At 39.6% G+C, this 24,307-nt stretch overlaps 2 protein-coding genes across 2 annotated transcripts in view; both read right to left on the bottom strand.

The window, feature by feature from the left end:
• Positions 1-4,281, bottom strand: part of LOC113407378 (protein Dr1) — a 13,382-nt gene extending 9,101 nt beyond the window's left edge. The window contains exon 1 of the mRNA XM_026655802.1: positions 4,062-4,281. Coding sequence (XP_026511587.1) covers positions 4,062-4,281 — 220 coding nt within the window. The remainder of the gene's footprint in view (positions 1-4,061) is intronic.
• Positions 4,282-13,507: 9,226 nt separating this feature from the next.
• Positions 13,508-24,045, bottom strand: LOC113407379 (retinol dehydrogenase 8-like). Its single transcript, XM_026655807.1, has 6 exons — positions 23,949-24,045; positions 22,505-22,666; positions 21,034-21,213; positions 19,466-19,559; positions 17,523-17,706; positions 13,508-13,881 (listed from the first exon to the last, which is right to left on the bottom strand). The coding sequence occupies exons 1-6, from the start codon at positions 24,043-24,045 to the stop codon at positions 13,648-13,650; spliced, it is 951 nt and encodes a 316-aa protein (XP_026511592.1). The 3' UTR covers positions 13,508-13,647.
• Between the last annotated feature and the right edge of the window lie 262 nt (positions 24,046-24,307).

A 24,307-nucleotide genomic window follows, 5' to 3' on the forward strand; every position in this document is an offset into this window, starting at 1 on the left:
TCCCCTTCAAAGATTTGTCAGGTGACTCATTTTATTGAATTATACAAAAAAGCCTCGTAAAGAGCTCATTACTGGTACTCTACCTGTTCAGAAAACTGATAACTAACTCTCGTCCCCTGTGGCCTTTAAGTTTGGCCTCTGCTCCACAGATACAATTGAATTGCTCTGCCAACTAGAGGGGTAAGATGTCTCAGAATCAACCCTGGGATCTTGCTGTTGATTAGAGATAGTCTATGTAAAAGGTTCACTCTTAGTCTTTTCTGTTTCTGCACGTTGAAAGAACTCTTTCAGAAGAGTGAGTTTGAGAGTCTCAGCATCAATTTTGACCAGTTTGGATCTGAGGCAATTTAGTTGTGGAGCCGTATTCTTTATGGTGGTTTTTATTTTTACAGTTGTATTATGTAATGGGTAGGATACGTGATAATACAAGGTACCTTGTGCATAGTGCCTGTTTGAAAGTTTGTATTTTATTTTAAAAATATTAAATATTTTGTATTTTAATCAATGTACAGAACGTTTCAGTCTTAAGTATTTTATTAAATCTAAAGAAATACAATAAGGAATACATCATCATGTGTGGGCTTTCATTTTACATACTACTTATGCAATGCATTATTTAGAATAAGAAATACAACAATGAAATCTTCCAAATAAGTGTTTTTTTCTAGGCTAGGTAGAGACTTGAATACTTTTAAATGTATCCTGTTATTCAACAAAACAACTATATTTTACCACAGCATACTGAAATTAAGAGAGATTATACTGTCAATATTGAGTACAATAGCATGTAAAGCAAATAGCACATCTGCCATTGACTTCAGTGGGGCTCTGAGCAACAACAGGGATCAAAAATTACTACATGACTCCAGGGGCCGGGGGACTAAAGCCCGAGCCCAACTGAGCCCCACCGCCCCGGGCCGGGGGACAAAGCCCAAGGGCTTCAGCCCCAAGCAGAGGGCCTGTAACCTGAGCCCCACTGCCCAGGGCTGAAGCCCTGCGTGGTGGGGCTCAGGCTTCAATCCCAGGCGCCAGCCCTGGTGACCCCATTAAAATGAGGTCCCGACCCAATTTGGGGTCCCGACCCACAGTTTGAGAACCGCTGCAGTTGCAGGATCTTGCTTTAAAAACTAAATCAGAACTTCCATTAATTGAAAGAAACAGATTAAATTTGCTGTGGGCAAGGAATCATACCAAAAGCTAGTAGTGTTCCATTAAACTTCAGAAAGGAGACTTCAAAAAGAGGAGGAAACTAATTAAAAAAGACATTAAAATCGAAAGTAAATACATTAGACTCCTTAGACTCAATGGAGGCCACTTAAAACATACCATAACAAAGTCATGGGCATCTAAACAGAAAGGACCTAAACAAAAAAATAGTTCAATTACAAGATGGCAATGCACAAGATGTTACTTGAACCAAATAGGTATCTTTCAGAAAATGCAAATCTAACCCCAGCAAAGCCAACAGAAAGAAAGCATGAACCATGGCAGGGAAAATTAGTAAAGTATAAGGGATTTTGAAGAGCAAATAGTCAAAGTCATAAAAAAAAGGTACAGGAATTCTTTACATATATATGAACCAGAAAGGTTACAGAAGAAATGGTGATCTTCTAAAATACCGTATAGCAATTCGAATTTAAAAAAAGCAGAGACACTAAATTATTTATTTTTTCCAATTTTTCCCACAAAGGATGTTGGTGATACCTACCCTAGACCTACTCTTTTCAGGTATTCAACTGACATACTGATGTGTCAAAAAAAGGTAGTGCAGGAACAAGAAGATAAAGATAGTTCAGAAACAAGAGCCATATAGTATGGACCATGATCTCTGAAAGAATGTAAGAATGGACTGAGCTGCCAATAAAAAGATGTAATCTCTCATTAAGATTAGCTACTATACTGGTGTTCTGGAGAGTAGCAAATTTTAAACAAGTAGGGGCGATCCTGGGAATACCCAACCAGTAAGCCTCATTTAAGTTCCAAATAAATTGATTTAAGTGATAATTATAAAAATCTAGATGAATATGACAGAAAGAGCAAACTGCAGCTTACTTACTAAAAAATTGAGCATATCAAAGAAATATTTCCTTTAGTATATTGATAAAATAGTGGGCAAAGGAGAACTTACTGAAATGTATTTGAACTTTCAGGAAGCTTTTGACAAAGCCATTGTAGACAACTTAAAGATAGTAGTCAAAAAAAAGCAAACTAAGTTTTAGAATACAGAATGGGATAGAAATATTTAAATTATATGCACCACATAAATCTTAAATAATTTTCTTTAAAATAGTGATATTAACCCTCATGCTTCAAGGAATCACCTGATATGGTACTAATTCCTTCCTAACCTATGTATTTCTGAAGGATAATAAGGATAGCAATGAAGGTAGACGCAGAATATAAAATTTTATGACAGTAACATCCTTCTTACCACATTTGACCATATAAATGGATAAACATCAACATTTATTTAACAAAATTTGATTAACACTGACAACCTGGAATTCAAGAAGAGCTTTATATCAAAATTTAGAACTTTGAACATACTAGCAATTATAACTTGACAAAATATTTGTTAGTAGACAACACATGACAGATACAGTTTGTCTGTGGTAATCATTTCACTTTTGAGAGGATTTTTAAGAATCAATTTTACTGTAAGGCACCATTTTCTTAAAATGTTAACTATAACAAAAGTTTACATATGGTTCATATTTTCTTATACTGCTCTTTATTATAAGTCATCATAACCAGAGCTTGAAAAATCCACTTATATATAGCAAATAGGAAACTTTTTCTGGTGAGCGGAGTTAGCATACCTCATCAGAGTCTGCAGAATCTAATTAATTGAGCATTTAGTACTTATAGTTTCAAAAACAACTTTCCATGTGAACTGATACAGACTAATGCTGGATTGTTTTCCTGAGCCTGAAGTTCTACTTCTTATGCTGCTATTCACTGACTTGCCAAGCAGCTGAGTAAAACTAAAACTCTGATCACTTTCACTACTACCTTAATTCACAACTTTGTGGGCAGCAATGAAACTGTCAAGAATTGTGGCAGCTTTCTCAAGTATCTGAGAAAAATGAACATGATTCTTGATAGGAGCAGCCCATGTGGCTTTCAGAAGCAGCTGTGGAAGTAACCCAAGTCATTAGTTTCATTCTGTTACTGCTTGAGAAAATTATGAGCAGCAGTGTCAGGCACTGGTTCTAGTCACAAAAAAGAAGGCTGGAGAGACCTAGAATAGCAGATACTCACCAAAATCAGGAGGCTCCAAGATTCGAGAGAGAACAAAAAAAGAACCAGAAAACTTTTCCATCAAGCAGCCACAGAAGGTGGGAGCCAACAGCCAGAATAGGGTGCAATGGCATATTTTTAAGTGTACACACCTATTACACCAAAACTGATACAAAAGATGAAGCCACAAAGCAAGTCCAGGAACAGTTTGGTAGGAATCCCAGTACCTTTCTTCTTACATCAGCTAGGGGATTGGTTTATCATCAGGGGCAAAAGCCTGGAACTCTCTCATAAAGCCCACCTCCCATCCCCATCTTATACAGAGTATCAGCCTCTCGTTTGCAAGTGCTTAGTATTTTATTTTATTTCTGTAAGAAACAGGGAAGTAATCTGCACAACCACCCTGAGAGATAATCCTCATTTCACAGGTATGGAAACTGAAGCACAGAAATATAAGTGACTCACCCAAAGTCACACAGGAAGAGAACAAGGGCAGGAACTGAAAACTCCTGCCCCCTTCACCACAAAAGTAGCCTCCCTCTTGCAATGCAAGGCAACAAATAATCTTACTCATGTTCTTAAAAATATTGACTTTTTCTGCCAGTACTTTTAGAGAAATAAATTTTAGGGTCATAGACCTAAAGAAGAGCTCTTTGTTGTTGGAAAGCTTGCCTCTCTCACCAACAGCAGTTAGCCAACTAAAAAAATATTACCTCACCCACCCTGTTTCTCTATTATCCCGAGACCGACATGGCTACAACAACACTGCATTAAACGACATGGTCTGTCATCTACCAGATGACTGCCCTCGAGGCACTCACCTTGTATGACATGCTCTGGGGAGATGGTTTTCTTCTCAGACTTGTTACAGATCTCGTTGGCCTCCGAGGAGATGAGGTGAATGAATTCAGTGCAGCAGTTCACCACCAGCTCCCGGGCATCATTAGCCACCCGGACATTGGGGAGAGTTTCTTTGATCATCTTGTTAATAGCAGCTCTAGGGATGGTGAGGTCGTCGTCATTTCCAGACGACGAAGCCATTATATTTCACACTCACTCTCCGAGACTCTTTGAACTCAGATCTTCAAATCCAGAGCAAGACACACAGGGCACCAGAGACCCGCCGCTCAGAGAGACCCGGGGCGGTGTTGCCGGGGCAGGTACCAAGCAGGGGATGAGAGCAGGTGCTGTGAGTCTGCGGGCTGGAGGACGCTGGGTGCGGGGCGGGTGCTGAGGGGACCGCGCGCTGGGGGAGAAAGGGAGGGATCAGATTCACGCCCGAAGGCGGGAGAGCGCTAGCGGGGGCCGGCGCGGGGCCCGCTGCCAGCTCCCCAGAGCCGGTGCCAGGAGCTTGGGAGCAGCCGTGGGAGGCGCTGCCCGGAGTTCAGGGCTCCCTCGGCTACAGCCTCCGCCACATCCTTCACGCGCCGCCGCCGGGTAGTCGTGCCATGCTGGCCGCCGCCTTGTGAACGGGAGCCGCAGGAAGCCGTCCGAAAAGCCCGCGCACAGCTCGGCTCGGCTCCGGCTCTGCACTCGCCCAGCGGCGGCCGTTCCCTCAGAACCGAGAGCGGCCGGGAGGGGGAAACGAGCCAGCAAGGAGCACAACCAACGACCAGCGCCACTTCCGCCGGAAGCCGTCCTCTGACACTTCCGCTTCCGGGACCCCATTCCCCGGAAAGAGCTCTGGCACCAGCCCCGCGCCCACCCTGGGGCACGCACACCCCGCGCTCCCCCCGCCCAGCCGGGCTTCGGAATCTGAAGTGAGGCAGCACCGGGCGGACGGCGCCGGAGCAAAGGGGCAAGGCTGGATCCGCGTGTTCACTAGCCTCGTGGCGCTGCTGTGTACGCAGCCCAGGCAGCGGGGCCTGCCCGGGGGGGGCGCCCTGTGTTACCTCTGGGGCCTTTCTTCTCTAGCAGAAAAGGTGGGTTTTAATGTGGTGGACAAGACGTGGTGAAGGCCCCTGTGGACCAGGCGGGGGTAGTTTAACACACATGAGCAGGAACTACCACTGCCTTGTCTGCATGCGGATTGTACTGGTTGTTACCACTTCCATGTGAGCTGACACGTGCTAAAACACATCTTTTTCCCCAGTGTGGGCACATCTTTACTCGTTAACAGTGCCCCTAGCTCGGGCTACAGCAGGCCCTACTTCACTGTCTGCAGTGCATCCCCAATAGATGACAAGGCGTGATAATTTGTTTCCCTTGCATTCAGTGTTGTGACCTGACTAGGAGACTGGTGTGCACGGTCAATACCTTCAGAATAGTTTGCTTCTCCCGGTACTTTATAGGCATCAGCAAGAGCTTGATATTACTATAGTTTTTCAGGACTTACAATGAAAAATGCCTTTCAAAATAAATTCAATCCTCTTAAAAATAAGAATAACCTATTTTGATATCTATGTTAGTAGTTTCAAGGTTGTAGTTTGATGCAGCATGCAGTATTCCATGTCTAAGTTTGGGCAATTTGACTAACCCACAATGCTACACAATCTCAATTTAACCTAGTGGTTTAATTGGAGTTCTGCTTTTAGTCCCATAGCTCCAACATTTATTTTTATCCTCAATGTGATACCATCAGCAATTCCGTATTTTAGGTCTACTATTTCAGCAAATAGAGAGTTTCCCACCCTGTAATATCTGATGTATTGCTTAGAAATAGTTAATCAGGAATGACTATTCTGGAATGACTTCCCAGGTAACAAGCCTTTAACTGCAGACCTGTTGGTGGATTCATCAGCAGGTACTACAGTAAACCTAGATTTCAAAATGCATTTCTGAGACATTTTGCAGTTGTCTTTATAAAACTTTTCAGTCACTGTTAATACAGTTTGACCCTCTTTAAGACAATTTTTAGCCATCAAGTTGCACAGTATTCTACGTCAGACAAATGATATGTTGACTTTAGAAAGCCGAATAAGATGGCAACTTCTGGATCTCTTTGTTGCATTTTATTGAGCAATCTAGTAATAGGAGCATCTAGTGGACAAAGTGACACTTTTTTTTTTCCTCCCATGTATTTCACAGAAGTAGCAGCATGGTCACATAGAGGTAGGGAATCTATTCCAGACATCTCCCACCCTCCAACAGGTGTTGGGAACCAGGAGTTGTTGGAGGAAAGGAAATTAAGAAAAAACAGAGAGACACAAAAACATTAAAGGGGGAAAGAAACAAAAATGAAGATGGGGAAGAAAGAAATGAAGGGCAGAAGTAATAGTGGCCTCCAAGATGAACATATTTGCTCCACTGAATGATGCTGAATGTAATAATTAGGTACAGAATAAATAAGTTCAGTTATTAGATAAAGACCACATTCCCCTCATGAGCACTATGAAAACTACCCATTGACATCCATAGGAGAACTGTGGATTTAGGAGGAGTACTTAGTCCTAAACATATAGGCTGGGTAAAAACCATAATTACAAATAAAATTCAGACCTCTCCCCAGAATAAGAAGAACATAAGAATGGCCATACTGGGTCAGACCAAAGGTCAGTCCAGCCCAGTATCCTGTCTGCTGACAGTGGCCAATGCCAGGTGCCCCAGAGGGAGTGAACTTAACAGGTAATGATCAAGTGATCTCTCTCCTGCCATCCATCTCCACCCTCTGGCAAACAAACAGAGACTAGGGACACTATTCCTTACCCATCCTGGCTAATAACCATTAATGGACTTAACCTCCATGAATCTATCTAGTTCTCTTTTAAACCTGGTTATAGTCCTAGCCTTCACAACCTCCTCAGGCAAGGAGTTCCATAAGTTGACTGTGTTGTGTGAAGAAGAACTTCCTTTTATTTGTTTTAAACCTGCTGCCCATTAATTTCATTTGGTGCCCCCTAGTTCTTATATTATGGGAACAAATAAATAACTTTTCCTTATTCACTTTCTCCACACCACTCATGATTTTATATACCTCTATCATATCCCCCCTTAGTCTCCTCTTTTCCAAGCTGAAAAGTCCTAGCCTCTTTAATCCCTCCTCATATGGCACACATTCCAAACCCATAATCATTTTAGTTGCCTTTCTCTGAACCTTTTCTAATGCCAGTATATCTTTTTTGAGATGAGGAGACCACATCTGTATGCAATATTCAAGATGTGGGCGTACCATGGATTTATATAAGGGCAATAAAATATTCTCCATCTTATTCTCTATTCCTTTTTTAATGATTCCTAACATCCTGTTTGCTTTTTTGACTGCCGCTGCACACTGCATGGACGACTTCAGAGAACTATCCACAATGACTCCCAAGATCTCTTTCCTGATTAGTTGTAGCTAAATTAGCCCCCATTATATTGTATGTATAGTTGGGGTTATTTTTTCCAATGGGCATTACTTTACATTTAGCCACATTACATTTCATTTGCCATTTTGTTGCCCAATCACTTAGTTTTGTGAGATCTTTTTGAAGTTCTTCACCGTCTGCTTTGGTCTTAACTATCTTGAGCAGTTTAGTATCGTCTGCAAACTTTGCCACCTCACTGTTTACCCCTTTCTCCAGATCGTTTATGAATAAGTTGAATAGGATTGGTCCTAGGATTGAACCTTGGGGAACACCACTAGTTACCCCTCTCCATTCTGAAAATTTACCATTTATTCCTACCCTTTGTGCCCTGTCTTTTAACCAGTTCTTAATCCATGAAAGGATCTTCCCTCTTATCCCATGACAATTTAATATAGGTAAGAGCCTTTGGTGAGGGATCTTGTCAAAGGCTTTCTGGAAATCTAAGTACACTGTGGCCACTGGATCTCCCTTATTCACATGTTTGTTGACCCCTTCAAAGAACTCTAATAGATTAGTAAGACATGATTTCCCTTTACCGAAACCATGTTGACTTTTGCCCAACAATTTATGTTCTTCTATGTGTCTGACAATTTTATTCTTTACTATTGTTTCAACTAATTTGCCTGGTACTGACGTTAGACTTACTAGTCTGTAATTGCCAGGATCACCTCTAGCGCCCTTTTTAAATATTGGCGTTACATTCACTATCTTCCAGTCATTGAGTACAGAAGCTGATTTAAAGGACAGGTTACAAACCATAGTTAATAGTTCTGCAATTTCACATTTGAGTTCTTTCAGAACTCTTGGGTGAATGCCATCTGGTCCCAGTAACTTGTTACTGTTAAGATTATCAATTAATTCCAAAACCTCCTCTACTGACATTTCAATCTGTGACAATTCCTCAGATTTGTCACCTACAAAGGATGGCTCAGGTTTGGGAATCTCCCTCACAGCCTCAGCCATGAAGATTGAAGCAAAGAATTCATTTAGTTTCTCTGCAATGACTTTATCGTCTTTAAGTGCTCCTTTTTTATCTCGATTGTCCAGGGGCCCCATTGGTTGTTTAGCAGGCTTCCTGCTTCTGATGTACTTAAAAAACATTTTGTAACTACCTTTTGAGTCTTTGGCTAACTGTTCTTCAAACTCCTTTTTGGCTTTTCTTATTACATTTTTACACTTAATTTGGCGTTGTTTATGCTCCTTTCTATTTACCTCACTAGGATTTGACTTCCACTTCTTAAAAGATGCCTTTTTATCTCTCACTGCTTCTTTTACATGGTTGTTAAGCCATGGTGGCTCTTTTTTAGTTCTTTTACGGTGTTTTTTAATTTGGAGTATACATTTAAGTTGGGCCTCTATTATGGTGTCTTTGAAAAGTGTCCATGCAGCTTGCAGGGATTTCACTCTAGTTACTGTACCTTTTAATTTCTTTTTAACTAACCTCCTCATTTTTGCATAGTTCCCCTTTCTGAAATTAAATGCCACAGTGTTGGGCTGCTGAGGTGTTCTTCCCACAACAGGAATGTTAAATGTTGTTATATTATGGTCACTAATTCCAAGCAGTCCTGTTATAGTTACCTCTTGGACCAGATCCTGCGTGCCACTCAGGACTAAATCGAGAATTGCCTCTCCCCTTGTGGGTTCCTGTACCAGCTGCTCCAAGAAGCAGTCATTTGAAGTATCAAGAAATTTTGTCTCTGCATTTCGTCCTGAGGTGACATGTACCCAGTCAATATGGGGATAATTGAAATCCCCCACTATTATTGAATTCTTTATTTTGATAGCCTCTCTAATCTCCCTTAGCATTTCATAGTCACTATCACTGTCCTGGTCAGGTGGTCAATAATAGATCCCTACTGTTATATTCTTATTAGAGCATGGAATTACTATCCATAGAGATTCTATGGAACATGTGGATTCATTTAAGATTTTTACTTCATTTGATTCTACATTTTCTTTCACATATAGTGCCACCCTCCCTCCCCCCCCCCCGGACCTGTTCTGTCCTTCCAATATATTTTGTACCCTGGAATGATTGTGTCCCATTGATTGTTCTCACTCCACCAGGTTTCTGTGATGCCTATTTTATCAATATCCTCCTTTAACACGAGGCACTCTGGAAGCATTTCTGAGAATGCCAGCATAGAGGTCCTGGATTTCAGTCTCTTTCCTAAATTTGGCCTCCAGGACATCTCTCCTACCCTTCCCTATGTCATTGGTACCTACATGTACCATGACTACCGGCTCCTCCCCAGCACGACACACAAGTCTATCTAGATGCCTCAAGAGATCTGCAACCTTCGCACCAGCAGGCAAGTCACCATACCTGAATATGATACACGAGTGTGTACACTAGAATCATTTAATGTTTTTTCCCTAAAACCTTGCCAAGTGTCAGAAGTAATTCTGTGAACATCAGTACGAGAATACTTAGCATAGAATATTTCAGCAATTTCTTGGAGCTGCTTTTTCTGAAACTGACATGGGGAGAAGGAATTCTTGATTTAGTCCTAAGTGAAATACAGGATCTGGTTCAAGAGGTGAATATAGGTGAACCACGAGATAATAGGATTAATGTAATTAAATTTAACACCGTTGTAGGGGGGAAATGCCAAAGAAACCCCTCACAGTAGCATTTAACTTCAAAAAGGGGAACTACACAAAAATGAGGAAGCTAGTTAAATGGAAATAAAAAGGAACAGTCACAAGGATGAAATGCCTGCAACCTGCATGGAGGCTATTTTAAAAACACCATAATAGTGGCTCAAACTAAATGCATACCCCAGCTCAAACAAATTCAACAATGGTCAAACAGCAGAGTAAAAGAAGCAGTTAGATTAAAAAATACAGCCTTTAAAAATTAGAAGCCCAGTCCGAGGAAAATAGAAACTGGTAAATCAAGTGTAAAACTATAATAGGGCAGGCCAAGAAGGAATGTGAAGAGCAACTAGTTAAGGACACAAAAACTAACAACAGATTGGTTTTTTTGGTTTTTTTTAGGACATCAGAAGCAGGAAGCCTGCCAAACAGTCAGTGAGCGCTCAAGATGAGGCTTTTGCAGAGAAGCTAAATGAATTCTTTGCATCAGTCTTCACAGCAGAGGATATTGGGGAGAGTCAGACATCCGAGCCATTCTTTTTAGGAGACAAATCTGAGGAACTGTTCCAGATTGAAATTGATTAAACAAACAGTAATAAGGCACCAGGACCAGATGGTATTAACCCAAGAATTCTGAAGGAACTCGTACATTAAATTATAGAGCTACTAATTGTGGTATGTAACCTACTGATTAAATTAGTTTGTGTGCTAGAGGGTAGGTAGCATAATACCCGTTTTTAAAAAAGGCTCCAAAGCTGATCCTGGCAATTACAGGGTGGTAAGCCTACTTCATTACCAGGCAAATTAGTTTAAACTATAATAAAAATTATCAGATATAGTTGGGGAAAAGTCAGCATGGCTGACTTTTTTTAAAGGGAAATCATGCTTCACCAACCTATTAGAATTCTTTGAATGAGTCAGCAAGCATGTGGATTATAGTGTACTTGTCAAAAGCTTTCTGAAAGTCCAAGCTTCCTCACTAAAGGCTCTTAAGCAAACTAAGCAATCATGGGATAAGACAGAAGGTCCTCTCATGAATCAGCAACTGTTAAGTAAGCTAGGAAACAAAAGGGTAGGAATAAATATTTTCACAATGGAGAGGTAAATAGCAGGATCCCTCAACTATCTATACTGGGACCTGTGCTGTTCAACATACTCATAAATGATCTGGAAAAAAAGGATGACTAGTAAGGTGGCAAAATTTGCAGATGATACAAAGTTACTCAAGAGAGATTAAAATTGGGAAAAGCGCAGGGAAGGGCAATGAGAATGATTAGTGGTGTGAAGCAGCTTCCATTTGGAGAGATTAAAATGACTGGCACTGCTCAGCTAAGAAAAGAGGCAACTAAGGGGGGCTATGATAGAGGTCTAGAAAATCATAAATGGTATGGAGAAAGTAAGTGTTATTTATCCCTTCACCTAAAACAAGAACTAGGTGTCACCTCATGAAATGAATAGGCAGTAGGTTTAAAACAAAAGGAAGTACTACTTCACACAACCTTGTGGAACTTGTTGCCATGGGATGTTGTGAAGGCCAAAAGCATAACTGGCTTAAAAAAAAAAAAAGAGAAATTCATGGAGGGCAGGTCCATCAATGGCTATTAGTCAAGATGGGCAGGGATGCAACCCTAAATCTTCAACTGCCAGAAGCTGTGACTAGACAACAGAGGATGGATCAGTAGATAATCACCCCATTCTGTTAATTCCCTCTGAAGCATCTGGCACTGGCCACTGTCAGAGATAAGATACTGGGCTAGGAGGACCATTGGTCTGACCCTGTATGGCCATTCTTATGTTCAGTTTTTGACAATGTTTATATAGTTAAAGTTCTTCAAAAAAGCAGGACCTTATGAAAAGCAAGTGTTGTTATAGCATGTCTTGATCTTAAATATGTAATTTGTATATTTAAATTCTGTTATGATTAATTGATTCTGTTATGTGGAAACCAAATTTTTCATACCCATTTCAGTAAAGCAACATGAAATTTAAAGGAATACTATTGCATTCAGTTTAAAATTTGACATAGCTTTAAAATTATTCTGATGACAAACATTCTTTGAATTCTAAATATAAAAAAAAAAAGTGCTGTGTTGCTAAGATATTAAAAAAAAACCCCACTATGTATAACCCAAGCATGTCATATAGCAGTCAGCAAATCCTATTCCCAAGAACCTTATCAAAGCTACTGGTACATCTATGCACTTACATACATACAAACACCCATCCTCCAGACACTCAAATATAGCTGTAAATAAAGTGGAGCTACAAGCCAACATTTTCAAACCTGAAAGCCTAAAGACGTTTAGATGTCTAGCCAACTCCTATGAAATTTTCAAATGTGGGTGCCTAAAGCCAGTGTCTTAAATCCACATTTTGACATTTAGATCAGTAGTGGGCAACCTGTGGCGCACGGGTTGCATGCGGGCCACCAGACAGTTTGTTTACATTTGCACGGCCGCCTGCAGCTCCCAGTGGCCGGGGTTCGCCGTTCTCAGCCAATTGGAACTGTGGGAAGTGGTGCAGGCCACAGGGATGTGTTGGCCACCACTTCCCACAGCTCCCATTGGCTGGGAACGGCGAACCGCGGCCACTGGGAGCTGCGGGTGGCCGTGCAAATGTAAACAAACTGTCTCGTGGCCAGCCAGTGGATTACCCTGACGGGCTGCAGGTTGTCCACCACTGATTTAGATAGTGCTCTGATTTTCAAAGGTGCTGAACACATGTAACTCGCACTGACTTCAATGGGAGCTGCAGGTGCACAGCACCATTGAAAATCAGATCACTTCTATCTAGATGTCTAAATATGGATTTAGGAGCCTAGCTTTAGGCCCTCAGGTTTGAAAATTTTGATCATATTAATTTGTGTTCCCTAAGAAACCACAGAAATAATCATAAGCCATTCACCACTATCATAGAAGTTGACTATAATATGAATGTCCATATTTTAGGTATCTTCAATACTTTTTAAAACTATAAAAATGCTTGCACTTCTTAGGTTTCTAACAAGTAGTTTATTTTAATCCTTTTAAATAGAAGTATAGAACTACAGAACAAGGTGTTAAGTGATTTAAAGATCATTAGAACATTAGCAAAGCAATTTGATATGTTTTACAATACTAACAAATCAGGTTTTTCTACAAATAAGATATACACAGAGTACTAATCTCAGTATCTTTTCTTTTTAATTCTAATAAATGCTGAAGGGAACTGTTTGATAATTGATTTGTTGATGTTCAGAAAAAATAGTGATCATAAATTTCTACCAGGAACAACTCTGGAAATAGAATATACGGCCAAGATTACTGACAATAACTGACGTAGGTCAAACATTTTACTTTCAAAGCATTGGAAACTTGAAGTTCAAAATAAAGGTTAATCAACATTAATACCTCAATTAAGCTCACTAACCAAACATTTTAAATGTCTTTTTGTAATCAATTATATTGCAAAGCTATTTTTCAAAACAGTATATCAGCAGTGACTAGAACCAGTGATCCAAATGCACACAATAGCATACATATATTCATTGTGAAGGGTTTCCCAAATCAAAGCTTTTTCTGCTTCTCCACCTTAGCAGTTTGATGAAGTTAAGACTTGCACTGAAGATTTTATCATGCTGAAAAACCATTTTGTAGAAGGTATCAATAGGTAAATCTCCATTTGGATCTGCATATTTCAAGGTTGTCATTGGTGTATACAGGGTGTTGGTCTGATGGCGAAAAGGTGGATTTTCTGCAAGAATTATCTTTACTGTATGCTGTTAGAATGAGAAATGGGATCTTTAGAGAACATCATTTATCCAAATAGATGTGCAAGAATCAACAAACAGAATGACTGAGCAAAGTGCCAAAGGTAGCTTTGTAAAATCCTTTAGGAAATTTGATCACATTTTAATCAGGCAGTTAATCGATTAAGATTTTCTTAGGATAATTTAGAAACCTCAAAAAACATGTTTCTCTTTGAGGTTAATCAACATAATTTTATTTTCCAACTTTATCAGAAAATATAGTGGAAGTTTATATTAAACAAAAGGAATATATTTACTATTTAGAACATTTGAATTTGAGATCAGTGATGAAATATGTGATTAGAAAACCAGAAATCTGTTTTTTACCCCCACAGGCATTTTTCTCTAAAACTTGCTATGTGCGGCAATAAAACAAGGTATGTAAGATGGTATCTTTTATTAAACCAACTTCTGTTGGTGGAAGGTACAAGCTTTTGAGCTACACAGACGTGTATTACTGCATCTAGTGCCACATCAGTCCTATTTCTGAGTACAATCATTTCCTGCTCTTGGAAGTATTGGGCAGGCAGTATGGAGGTGATCAGTATGTTTGCTTGACCCTTTTATTCTTTAAAAAGCATCATAATGATTAAATTCTGGCCCAAATGTCTCCAGTTTGGTATTATGAAACACAAACTTCAGTGGGGCTCCAAGGGTTAAGCATTTTGGTTTTTCTTTTTTATTCCAAATGTGTATTGAGGGAACTTCAGCACAGAGTGGTTTCTTGACTAAAGCTAAAAACTACTATGTAAACTACCAAAAAAGGCTTTAATACTAATTCCCAATTTGGTGCAAAACAGTAAAAAAAAAATAATTAAAAATTGCTAGCTGACTCCAATCTACCGCAGCACTGAACTTGGGTCTCCTACCTTTATTCCTTTCCATCTCTTTGATAGCTTTGTATAGGGTTCTATATGTAAGGGGTTTGTGACTCCAATGATCACTGCTGGTTAGCAGTTCTCTGCTCATGCCCAAAGGCTTGTGTGTCTGTGTTCTTTAAACCTATACATAGTGTTGTATGATATGCAATGCATGCTGAACAAATGACAAGTTCCTGTCTCAAAGACCTTAAGAGTCTAAAAACAAAAGAAAAGTAGAGTAAGCAAGTGGTGACTAAAGCAGGAGCACCTCATGGAGCAGGTTTTCAGGATATTTTTGAGGGTCAAGGAGAAACTTCTCAAACATTAGTTGAGAATGTATGGAGGTGGTAAGAAAGAGGACATGAAATTAGATGTAGGCAAAGGAGAGAAAGGAGGTGGTCAGATAAGCATGGGTGAAGCAGAGAAAGTGCAGGGTGAGACCCAGGGAGCATCTTCACTGCACAGTTATCTTGGGCTCTTGCTTGGGTTTTGCCCCATCCCATCTCTCTCTCTCTCTCTCTCTCTCTCACACACACACACACACACACACGCACCCCTCTGACCCAAGTTTGGTTGTGCTTTGCACCCAAGCTGCCTGGCTCATCTGGGGCTATTCACTAAAGCCAGAGTGGTACTTTCACTCAGGCTGGTAATCTGCCCACTTTGCAGTGAGGATACACACTGAACCCCTCAAGTGCTGATAAATATCCAGTGCTTTCCCACAATTCCCCGTGTGTGCCCAAAAGGACAGACAAGTTTTCCCACAATTCACTCAGAGAGAATCAGACTGGCTTAGTGTACTGCAGTGCTAAGAACCATGGGATATAATCCCAGAAGTTTTAGCATCTCAAGCGGGTGAGTACAACGCTAACTCAACTCAAGAGGGCTTTGCAGCATGGCCATTCACACCCAAGCTAGGCAAACTTGCATGTTGATCCACTGGGTAAATTCTGCAATGAAAACATATTATGCAGGTTGAAGTGAGGGCAGGAGTCTGATTCTGAGTTAGAAGCTCTTGCTTAGAAGAACTCAGTCTAAAGGAAGGGTCTCTGCTGATTTGTTGTTTGTTCAAACTACAAGTGTTTGTCTAGGAAGCTGAAGACAGATATATTTTCAATTTGGCAGGCAAAGAGCGAGTTACCTCAATTTCAATTGGAGTACCACACATATCCTTGTATGCCACTCAATGCCTGTAGTTTGACCCATCAACCTTTTACCCCCAATCGGGGATATTGCAGATTATGTATTCCTTATGCCACCTGATCTTAAACCAAGCTTTGCACCCTTGATAATCTGTACATTATTCCCTGATAACCAGAAACTTCTATGCTCAAACTCTGTTCAATATTTTTTTTTAACATCTTAATAAAAATTTTAAATTTGTAAAGTTCTAGCTGCACTCACTTATCTGGAAGAATTAATTGCATGCATCTAAGTTTTCCAACTGTATATTGCTGTAAATAAAAGCTGCTAAAGAGCTTGATCATTCAGAAAGTGATTAAATGTGGAATTCTTAAAAATAAAATATTAAATACAGAACAAGTCTGAATTCTCAGATATGGTATCAAATGTGTGAATCAGGATGTTTCATATTTACCAGTTTACAAACAACATGAGAGTCAGGAACCTGACACTATTTAAATCAAATACAAATTAAAAAAATATATTGTGTGGGATTTTCAAAAGTGCTCAGTGTTGGCCTAACTTTGCTCCCATTGAAGTCAGCGGTAAAGCTCTCATTAACTTCAGTGGGAGCAGTGTTATGTCAATGCTGAGGGTGTTAAGAATCACACCCTATAGGTCTAAGGTAAGACACAAACAAAATCACTGGGACTCCATGTAGGTTTCCGGATCCCGCACAGGCAGATCCTTATGCCAAGGCAGAGTCTTATTGAAGTGAATATGGCTGTGTAAATGCATACAAATCTGTGTGCACAAAACCAGTTGCAGGATCAGGGCCTTAGCTAGTATTTCGTATATTGGAGGTGGACTGTGTGTCTGACCTTCACTAATGCTGCTCGTAAACGTTTAGAATCCATTTCTGCTCTTAGATTCCAAGATGCCCTCAATCACACACTGTCATTTTTAACTTAGGGTTGATCTGAAGGCTGCAAACTTTCCTGTATTTCCACCTCTCCACAGTGATTCAGGCCTTTGTAACCTCAAGCATTCATTTACCCTAGAGTACTACTCTGGCCTACTTTTGAAGAGCATGTCAGCTGGCACAATGCAACAGCTTAAATTTGAGATGTAAGTCTATAAGACTGATGTTCCATACTCTATGTTGTCTACCTATTTGCTTCTAGAAGCAGTTCATGGTGTTGGTTGTGGTCTATAAACCCTCAAATATCAGAGATTGCCTCCAGCTATGTTCTGCTGTGACCTGCTGGTGCATTTCTGTTGTTGGTTCCTGGGATAGTCTGCTGGACTTCACATGGGTGTAGCGGTTTGCACTAGTGGAATCTGAGCAAGAGAGGGGCCATAAACAATGGTAGTAACCCATCTAGATTTCTGGTGACCGTGCACATTAGTGTCATTCTGACTTCACTGGGTAGTTAGATCACATTGCAACTATCCACTCAATGGTATTACAGATTAAAAGTCACAGTTGCCTTTTAAAACTGGGAGAACTTCATGTTCTTTCTAAATTCTAGATCCAGTTAATTTCTTGAGGTTGTGCTTAATGAAGTCTAGTGGGTCGACAATCAAACAGAGCATTCTAAGACTGCACAAAATAATTTGACTAATTACCTCTGCTATGTCCTCTGCACTCTGTCCCAGGCTTTGGAAAATCTGTTTGTAATTTTTAAGGTAAATATTAGTAAACATGTCAGCAGTTTCTTCATCAGCAGCCGAAAGATCCATTTTCATTCCATCTTCAAACACCTTTTTTTCAAATTCTGTGATCACTGGGCCTGGCTCAATCAGACTTAGCCTGTTACAAGAACAATAACATATGGGTGATCTGTCCTCCTATATGTGAAATGTGTAAAGCTATCCTTTGTATAGGTAGTGAGTGGCTGCAAATAAATGAGCACTTGTTAAAGAATTTATTATTTAAAAAATGTTAAGGGAGAGATCCATACCACAGCTCTTGCCCTGAGTATCTCAGACAGGCACTGGGGGTTTCCGTGGGAGAAGAACACTGGCTGCACTGCTGGGGAGCAATGGAACTATCAGTCTATGACAAGTGGAAGCAGGAGACAAAGCCCTCTCAGCTGCTGGCTCACAGCTGTGGATCTCTGCAACAAGACTTAAAAATTATCATAAACCTCACTGCCTTCTGGATGAAGTGCTAGATGGATCTCCTTGCCATCTCTCCTACCTAGTAATAATAGTAGAAGTATTTAAAAGAAAGAGAGAGAGATCTCTTTGGTTACCTCTTGGGTGTATATAATTCTGGAAGGCACTCTTATTCTGTGGTACCCACAAAGTACAGTATAAATGCTTAGGCAGAAAGTCCAGCTTCCCAGACTTATGCTGCTGTTGAGCTCGCTGGACCTACGGAGGAGGAGCAGGATTTGCCCAGAAGTGCATAATAGTAAAGCTTAGAAATACTTAAGGTCCCTGCACCAGTTCCTTCTCCAGCTCCATTCTCAAGTTTTAAGTATGCCACGTCCTTCCTGGTTACAACCGTAGTTATCTATTGAACAAGGTTTTTGTATAGCAGATTTCTGGCCAGTTCTGTGGCTGGGTTAGACAGTTAATGAATATCTGTACTTTGCCCCTTATTCCTAAGGGCTATACCACGCTACTGATTTTTAAGCAGAACTTCAAATTAAAACTTCTGCACAATGCTGCCCCTGCTTACGTTATCACTGGTCACTAGCCAATTTCACATTTCTCCATGCAACCTTTTTCTTCTTCCTTCTTCCATGCTGCCTCCTAGGCCTCGAATGCCCTCTAACCCTCTATGCCACAAACATTTCTTATCTCCTTTAAACCCCTTCTCAGAGCCCACCTATTTACACATACAGTAATTCTCTAATAAATTCTCATTAAAAACTAATAAAATTAAATTGTAAGTAATGATATACAAAAGTTATGAACTACCATGTAAACTACCTCACAATCTTATTTTGTGCATCCCTCCTGCTCACGCTCTATTCACTTAGACTGTAGGCATCTCCTCTTTCTGTCTTGCTTTGCTTGATTTCCATTGCAAACTCTTTGAGGCAAGGCCCATGTTTTTATTCACTATTGAAAGTGCTACATACCACTATGTTGTTATATAAATGTCTCCAATAATCATTATAATGAAAGTCATTATTGATCATTCTCACTAATGTATCTGGGTACTACAGATTAGAGAACACATTCTCTTTGAGGTACACATATTACATGACCACATCCCCACAGTACTGTAGATGAGAGTCCAGATCTCCAGGGATGTATATGAAAGCTATACATATTTTTTCAAAGCTAAACTTACTCCTAGTCTGAATGCTGTAGGTCATGTTTATTTTGTCATTTAAACATTTGCACTACTTTGGTGGGGAGGGCAAGGGAACTTCTATAAGAAGGTTTCAGTGGCTTCTTGTGAATGTATAGCTTCAATTCAAGAGGAAAAATTCTTCATCCTCTTTCTCCGGGACAGTAGCCTGCAATATAATGGCTGTACTACTACTTCTAGCTCAAGATATATTTTAAAGCACAGTCTGATATGTAGCCCACACCTTTGGGTCAACACTTACTGAAGTTTAAACTTGAGTGCTTGTATGGCTAAACTTTCACAGAATCCTTCCACAGCAAATTTAGATGCAGCATAAACATCATTGAACAAAATACCTGAAGGCAAAAACAAAATTGTTACAGATCATGTTAAGATCATTTTAAGTTTTTGAGTGGCTTATATTTCCTAAAAAAATGTATAAGCTGTTTGTGGTTATGAGAGCATGAAAAAAAATCATCATGATTTATGTTGGGCTAATTCAAGTTATGAAGATGTTAAAAACACTCCTACTAAATGCACTGGGGTGACCAAACCTTTTTTTTTGGGGCGGGGGTGGGGGGGATACCTGCTGAGCAGTGATTGTCTCCTTTGCACCCTGGCTATTATGATCCCTAGGTGCCATTGGCAACTGGCGCAGGTTAGAGCAGCCTTCGAGCTGTTCCTTGGCCATAGCTGAGACTCTCGCACATGGTATTTATGTTAGATATTTTGTGGTCTAATACAGCGATCTATATGTGTAATACAATCTATCATTTGGCATGGCAGCTGTGTTGCAATGCATCCAAGAGATATAAGATTGAAAAGATTTGGTTTTAAACTTCTTGATGACTCGAAGGAGGCAATATACAACCCTCTAAGACGGATGGTGAGCATCATGTTGCTCATTAGCAACTCTTAGTAGCCAAGGTCTTGACCCTACAACTGCCCACTCACATGAATAATCCATAGGTGAGAGGCACATTAAAGTTATTGAGACTACGCATACAAGTAAGATTATGTAGGGTGGAGCACCAAATTAAAAGCAATATTATCTGGCTCTAAAGTGAGGTCCATTTGATGGCTCCCCCTTGGGGGTTAGTGGCAACACCAGGATACCTAGTATGAGGGAAAGCCTTACAGAAAGAAAGTACTGATTTGACAGTCTGGGATATGGAGGACTTGGAGGACTCCAATGGAAGTGGGAAAGGACCCACTGATCAAACAATCAGAGAGTATTTCAGTGTGGAAGTGTTGATTCCATCTTCTTGTTCTGGGTTTTTGTTTTTTTTTTTGGGGGGGGGCAGAGAGAGAGAGCAGTGTTGGAAGACCAACTTTGTATATACTGCTTGGAATACTTTCCTGTGTCAAATATGTGAATTACTAACAGACTGCATATGTACTAAATCTTTTTAAGGCAGAGCTTTTTATAAAGCTAGTTTCACAAAATATCTGTGCATAAAAAAGTGTATTAAAATGTGTTGGTCTTTCCTCCGTAGTCCCTTCAAGCGAGACACAGAGACAAGTTTCCTATGAACTTACTTTGTGAAAAGAGCAAAATGCTACTTTCCAGAAAACTCAAACATAGTTGTTATGGTCCTAAATCTGCCAGCCTTACTCACAAGCAGTAGTACTTTACTCTGCAAGTTGTCCCATTAAAATTAATGAGAGTACTGACATAATGTATTACTCAGCGTGAGTAAGAATGTAGAACCGAAGCCCATGTTTGTAAACTGGAAACAATAGCTTAATATACTAGATTGCTTACATTTTTCAGTTCAGAAAAATGCGAGCTTTAAATTATGAATAAATTAGTACATAATAATACTTTGCCTTGTATTCCCATGACACTACTTATTATAACTATATGTCCACTCTTCCTCTTCTTCATATCAGGTAAAATCTCCTTCAAGAGTCGAACCAATCCAAAGAAGTTTGTATCCATCACAGTTCTCATCTCATCTATGGTCTGGCATTCAATAGGTCCAATGAGCCCCATTCCAGCATTGCTAACTGTACAGATGCAAAACACAGTAGTGAGTAGTAACTGCAATAAACATTAACTTGGCACTTTCACTGGAAAACACATGGTGGTAAAAATGAGTGACTGGAATAAGGGATTAAAACACACAAGAGCAATTAGTTATTCAGCTTCTTAGTGAAACCTTGAGATTACATTTGACATGGAATGTCTTTGCTTTTGCTCTAATACATTTTAAAATATCTGCTATTCTGAAGTTTTTCTTGTTTATTTCTGATTTATGCCTTACTTTTTTTCTTTAAATCAGGAAAGGGTAAGGGGAAAAATGAGCAAAAACTTCTCTATATTTGCTTATTCAGTATTAAGAATTAGGGGCCCAATCAAGTCAAACAGAGTCTCAGTTTACTTCACTGGGTATTGGATCAGGCCTTAGTATGTTTGTTTGATATTTTTGGTCTACTTTGTGTTTAGCGCCTCATAATGTCAGTTTCTTTTTTTTTTTTTTTTAAATGAACTGGCATCGGTTGAGAACTTTGCCACTATGTGGTGGTCAAGAGAAGATTCCATTTGAGTGCTTGTGGTTTCAGAAATGCAGAATGGTCATGCCATAATATGAGCACTCCGTAGTAAGAAGTGGAATGTCAAATTGGAGCATAGTGCAATTTGCAGAAAATCATGTTAATCTGCACCTTGCTGTTCTGCTGCTCCCCCATCATCTCCCCCAAAAAGGCAGGCTCTACTTCCTCTTAGCCAAGATTTAAAATCTGAGGGTGTAGTTAGTTGCCATATGTTATATTTATTTTTACAAAATATATTAGATAATTTACTAGCAAAGTATCAAATAAAATGAAACTATAACTTATTAGAAATTAACCATGTGCAGTCTCTCTTAATTATTCATTCACTTACTTGCTAATTCACAAAGGATCATCCTATTGTTAGTGTAAATAAATAGGGGTCTACTGTGTTCAGAGGGTAGAGGTGGTCTTAGGTCTCAAGTGCAGTATGGAGAGTCAGGAGATCCAAGTTCTGTTCTCAACCTTGCCACAGACATATTGTGTGATTTTGTAGAAGTCATTTGATCTCTTTGTGCCTGAATTCAATTAATTAGTATTTGTAAAATGGCTTGAGAACCTTGAATGGAAGACTTTATACTGTAGAAGTGTACAGTTATATTGGTTTTATTCATATATTTATACTTAAATCCATAAACATTTTTAGAAATAATATTACTGAAACATCTCTGAAATATTTAAAAGGATCCTTAAATTAAATCTTGTATCCTGACTTTTCGTCCATCTTTCATTTGTGTTCATTACTTGCCTAGGATATCAATCCTTCTGTCAGGGATGCTACTGACGCATGTTTTAATAGACTCTTCACTGCAGACATCCAGTTGTTTAATTTCCAGGGTTTTACCCAAGGTTCTGCCTGCAGCTTCTGCAAGTTTGTCCTTCCTGGTCAGATTCCTCATGGTAGCATACACTGTAAAAAATCATAAATAAGTAACCAGAAATGTAACTGTAGAGAAAGCTTTTCCTTTGAGAATGACAGCAGACACAAGTTACAGTGCATACAACCTTTAAGTCCATATTTTAGTGCTTAGATATTTTGGTGATAGGGCCTTGATAACCTAAAACAGAGAGTATGTATTTAAATTTTTTTTATAGTGCTTCTAACTTTCTTAAATCAGATTTTGGGAAAGAGCGAATGGAGAAATAAACCATTTATACAGCCATGTTCATAGCTATGTGTTTTTATTTCTATATCAGTTAGGGAAGATACGGTAGAAAAACTAAGCCCAAGATTTTCAATAACGGGTGCCAAAGTTAGGCTCCTAAGTCCACATTTAGGCACCTAAATAATGAGTTAGAAGCCTATCTTTAGGCACCCATTTTTGAAAATCACAGCCAGTGTGTTTAGAAAAGCAGCCAGAATTTTACATGGAAGTGAAACAAATGATTCCTCAGACTGCAAAATTGTTGGATTTTGCAAGATATTTATTAATGTATAGATCAGCTTTAATATTATTGTGGCCTAATTACTCTAACTTCCATAAATCCATACAATCATTCCCTGGTAAGACACTTGCTGAGAGTAAACCTGATCTGAATTGCTAAATTCATTTAGTCAGCTACACACAATTGCAGCAAATATTTCCATTTTGTAAGGCAGACAGTGGAACCAAGTTTTCCCTCTCCTCCCTCATGGGAGTAAATGCAAGGAAGAAATACTGAATCCTGCCTCTCAGAAACAAATTGCTAATTTAATTAGGGGCTCCCAGACACAATGTTTTTTCCTCCTAAAATTAGCAATTGCATTTACACCAACAAGACTTTGCTAAGTGCCAAGTAAAGCTAGCTGCAGCTGAGAGGACTAACCTGTAAAAAGCTGTGTTTATTTAGCGTGCTGCAAATGCATCATTGTTTTTTTAATTTAAAAAGTTTCCCTTTTTATACCACTGCCACATTTATCATGTTAATTTCAGATAAACATTTCATTTCAGTACAGTCACAGAATCACCATCTGTTCATAGAAATTAGTACATTTGATTGCATAATATCTTCCTGTCAGGAAAGGGAGAATTAATAAGAATGGAGGAGCAGGGAAGCTGAACAGAATTCAGGTACAGACTGATGAAAATCTATCCATCACATGGTGAGACACCCAGCACTTAGTACAGTCCACTCTGTCACACCACAAAATGAAAGTGACTAACAACATGGAAGATGCAGTACTGTGTGATATTTAATTTCAGAAATATTACCTTTAAATCTTTTCTGTTCATCTCTGGCCATTTTTACAGCCAAGGCCAGTCCGATTCCCGAGGAGCAACCTGTGATGAGTACAGTTTTCTGAGCCATTATTTTCCGCTGGATGGCAGCAGATATAGTGGGAAGTCTTGCTACTCTGATGAACGATCACCTAAATATCATGGCTACAGCTGAGTATTACTGGCCCTTTATGCTTTATCTACAGCTTCACTGAGCCAACAAAATGCACACCTGGACACTGTATGATTAGGGGGATAATCTCCAACTGGACACTAATAAATAGGAGCAGATGCTTCTGCATGGATACATAATCTGGATCAGAGGCTACTCTATGTACAGGAGAACTAGGCAG

Source organism: Terrapene carolina, unplaced genomic scaffold, assembly GCF_002925995.2.
Source record: "Terrapene carolina triunguis isolate 2854851 unplaced genomic scaffold, T_m_triunguis-2.0 Scaffold211, whole genome shotgun sequence".
NCBI lineage: Eukaryota > Metazoa > Chordata > Testudines > Emydidae > Terrapene > Terrapene triunguis.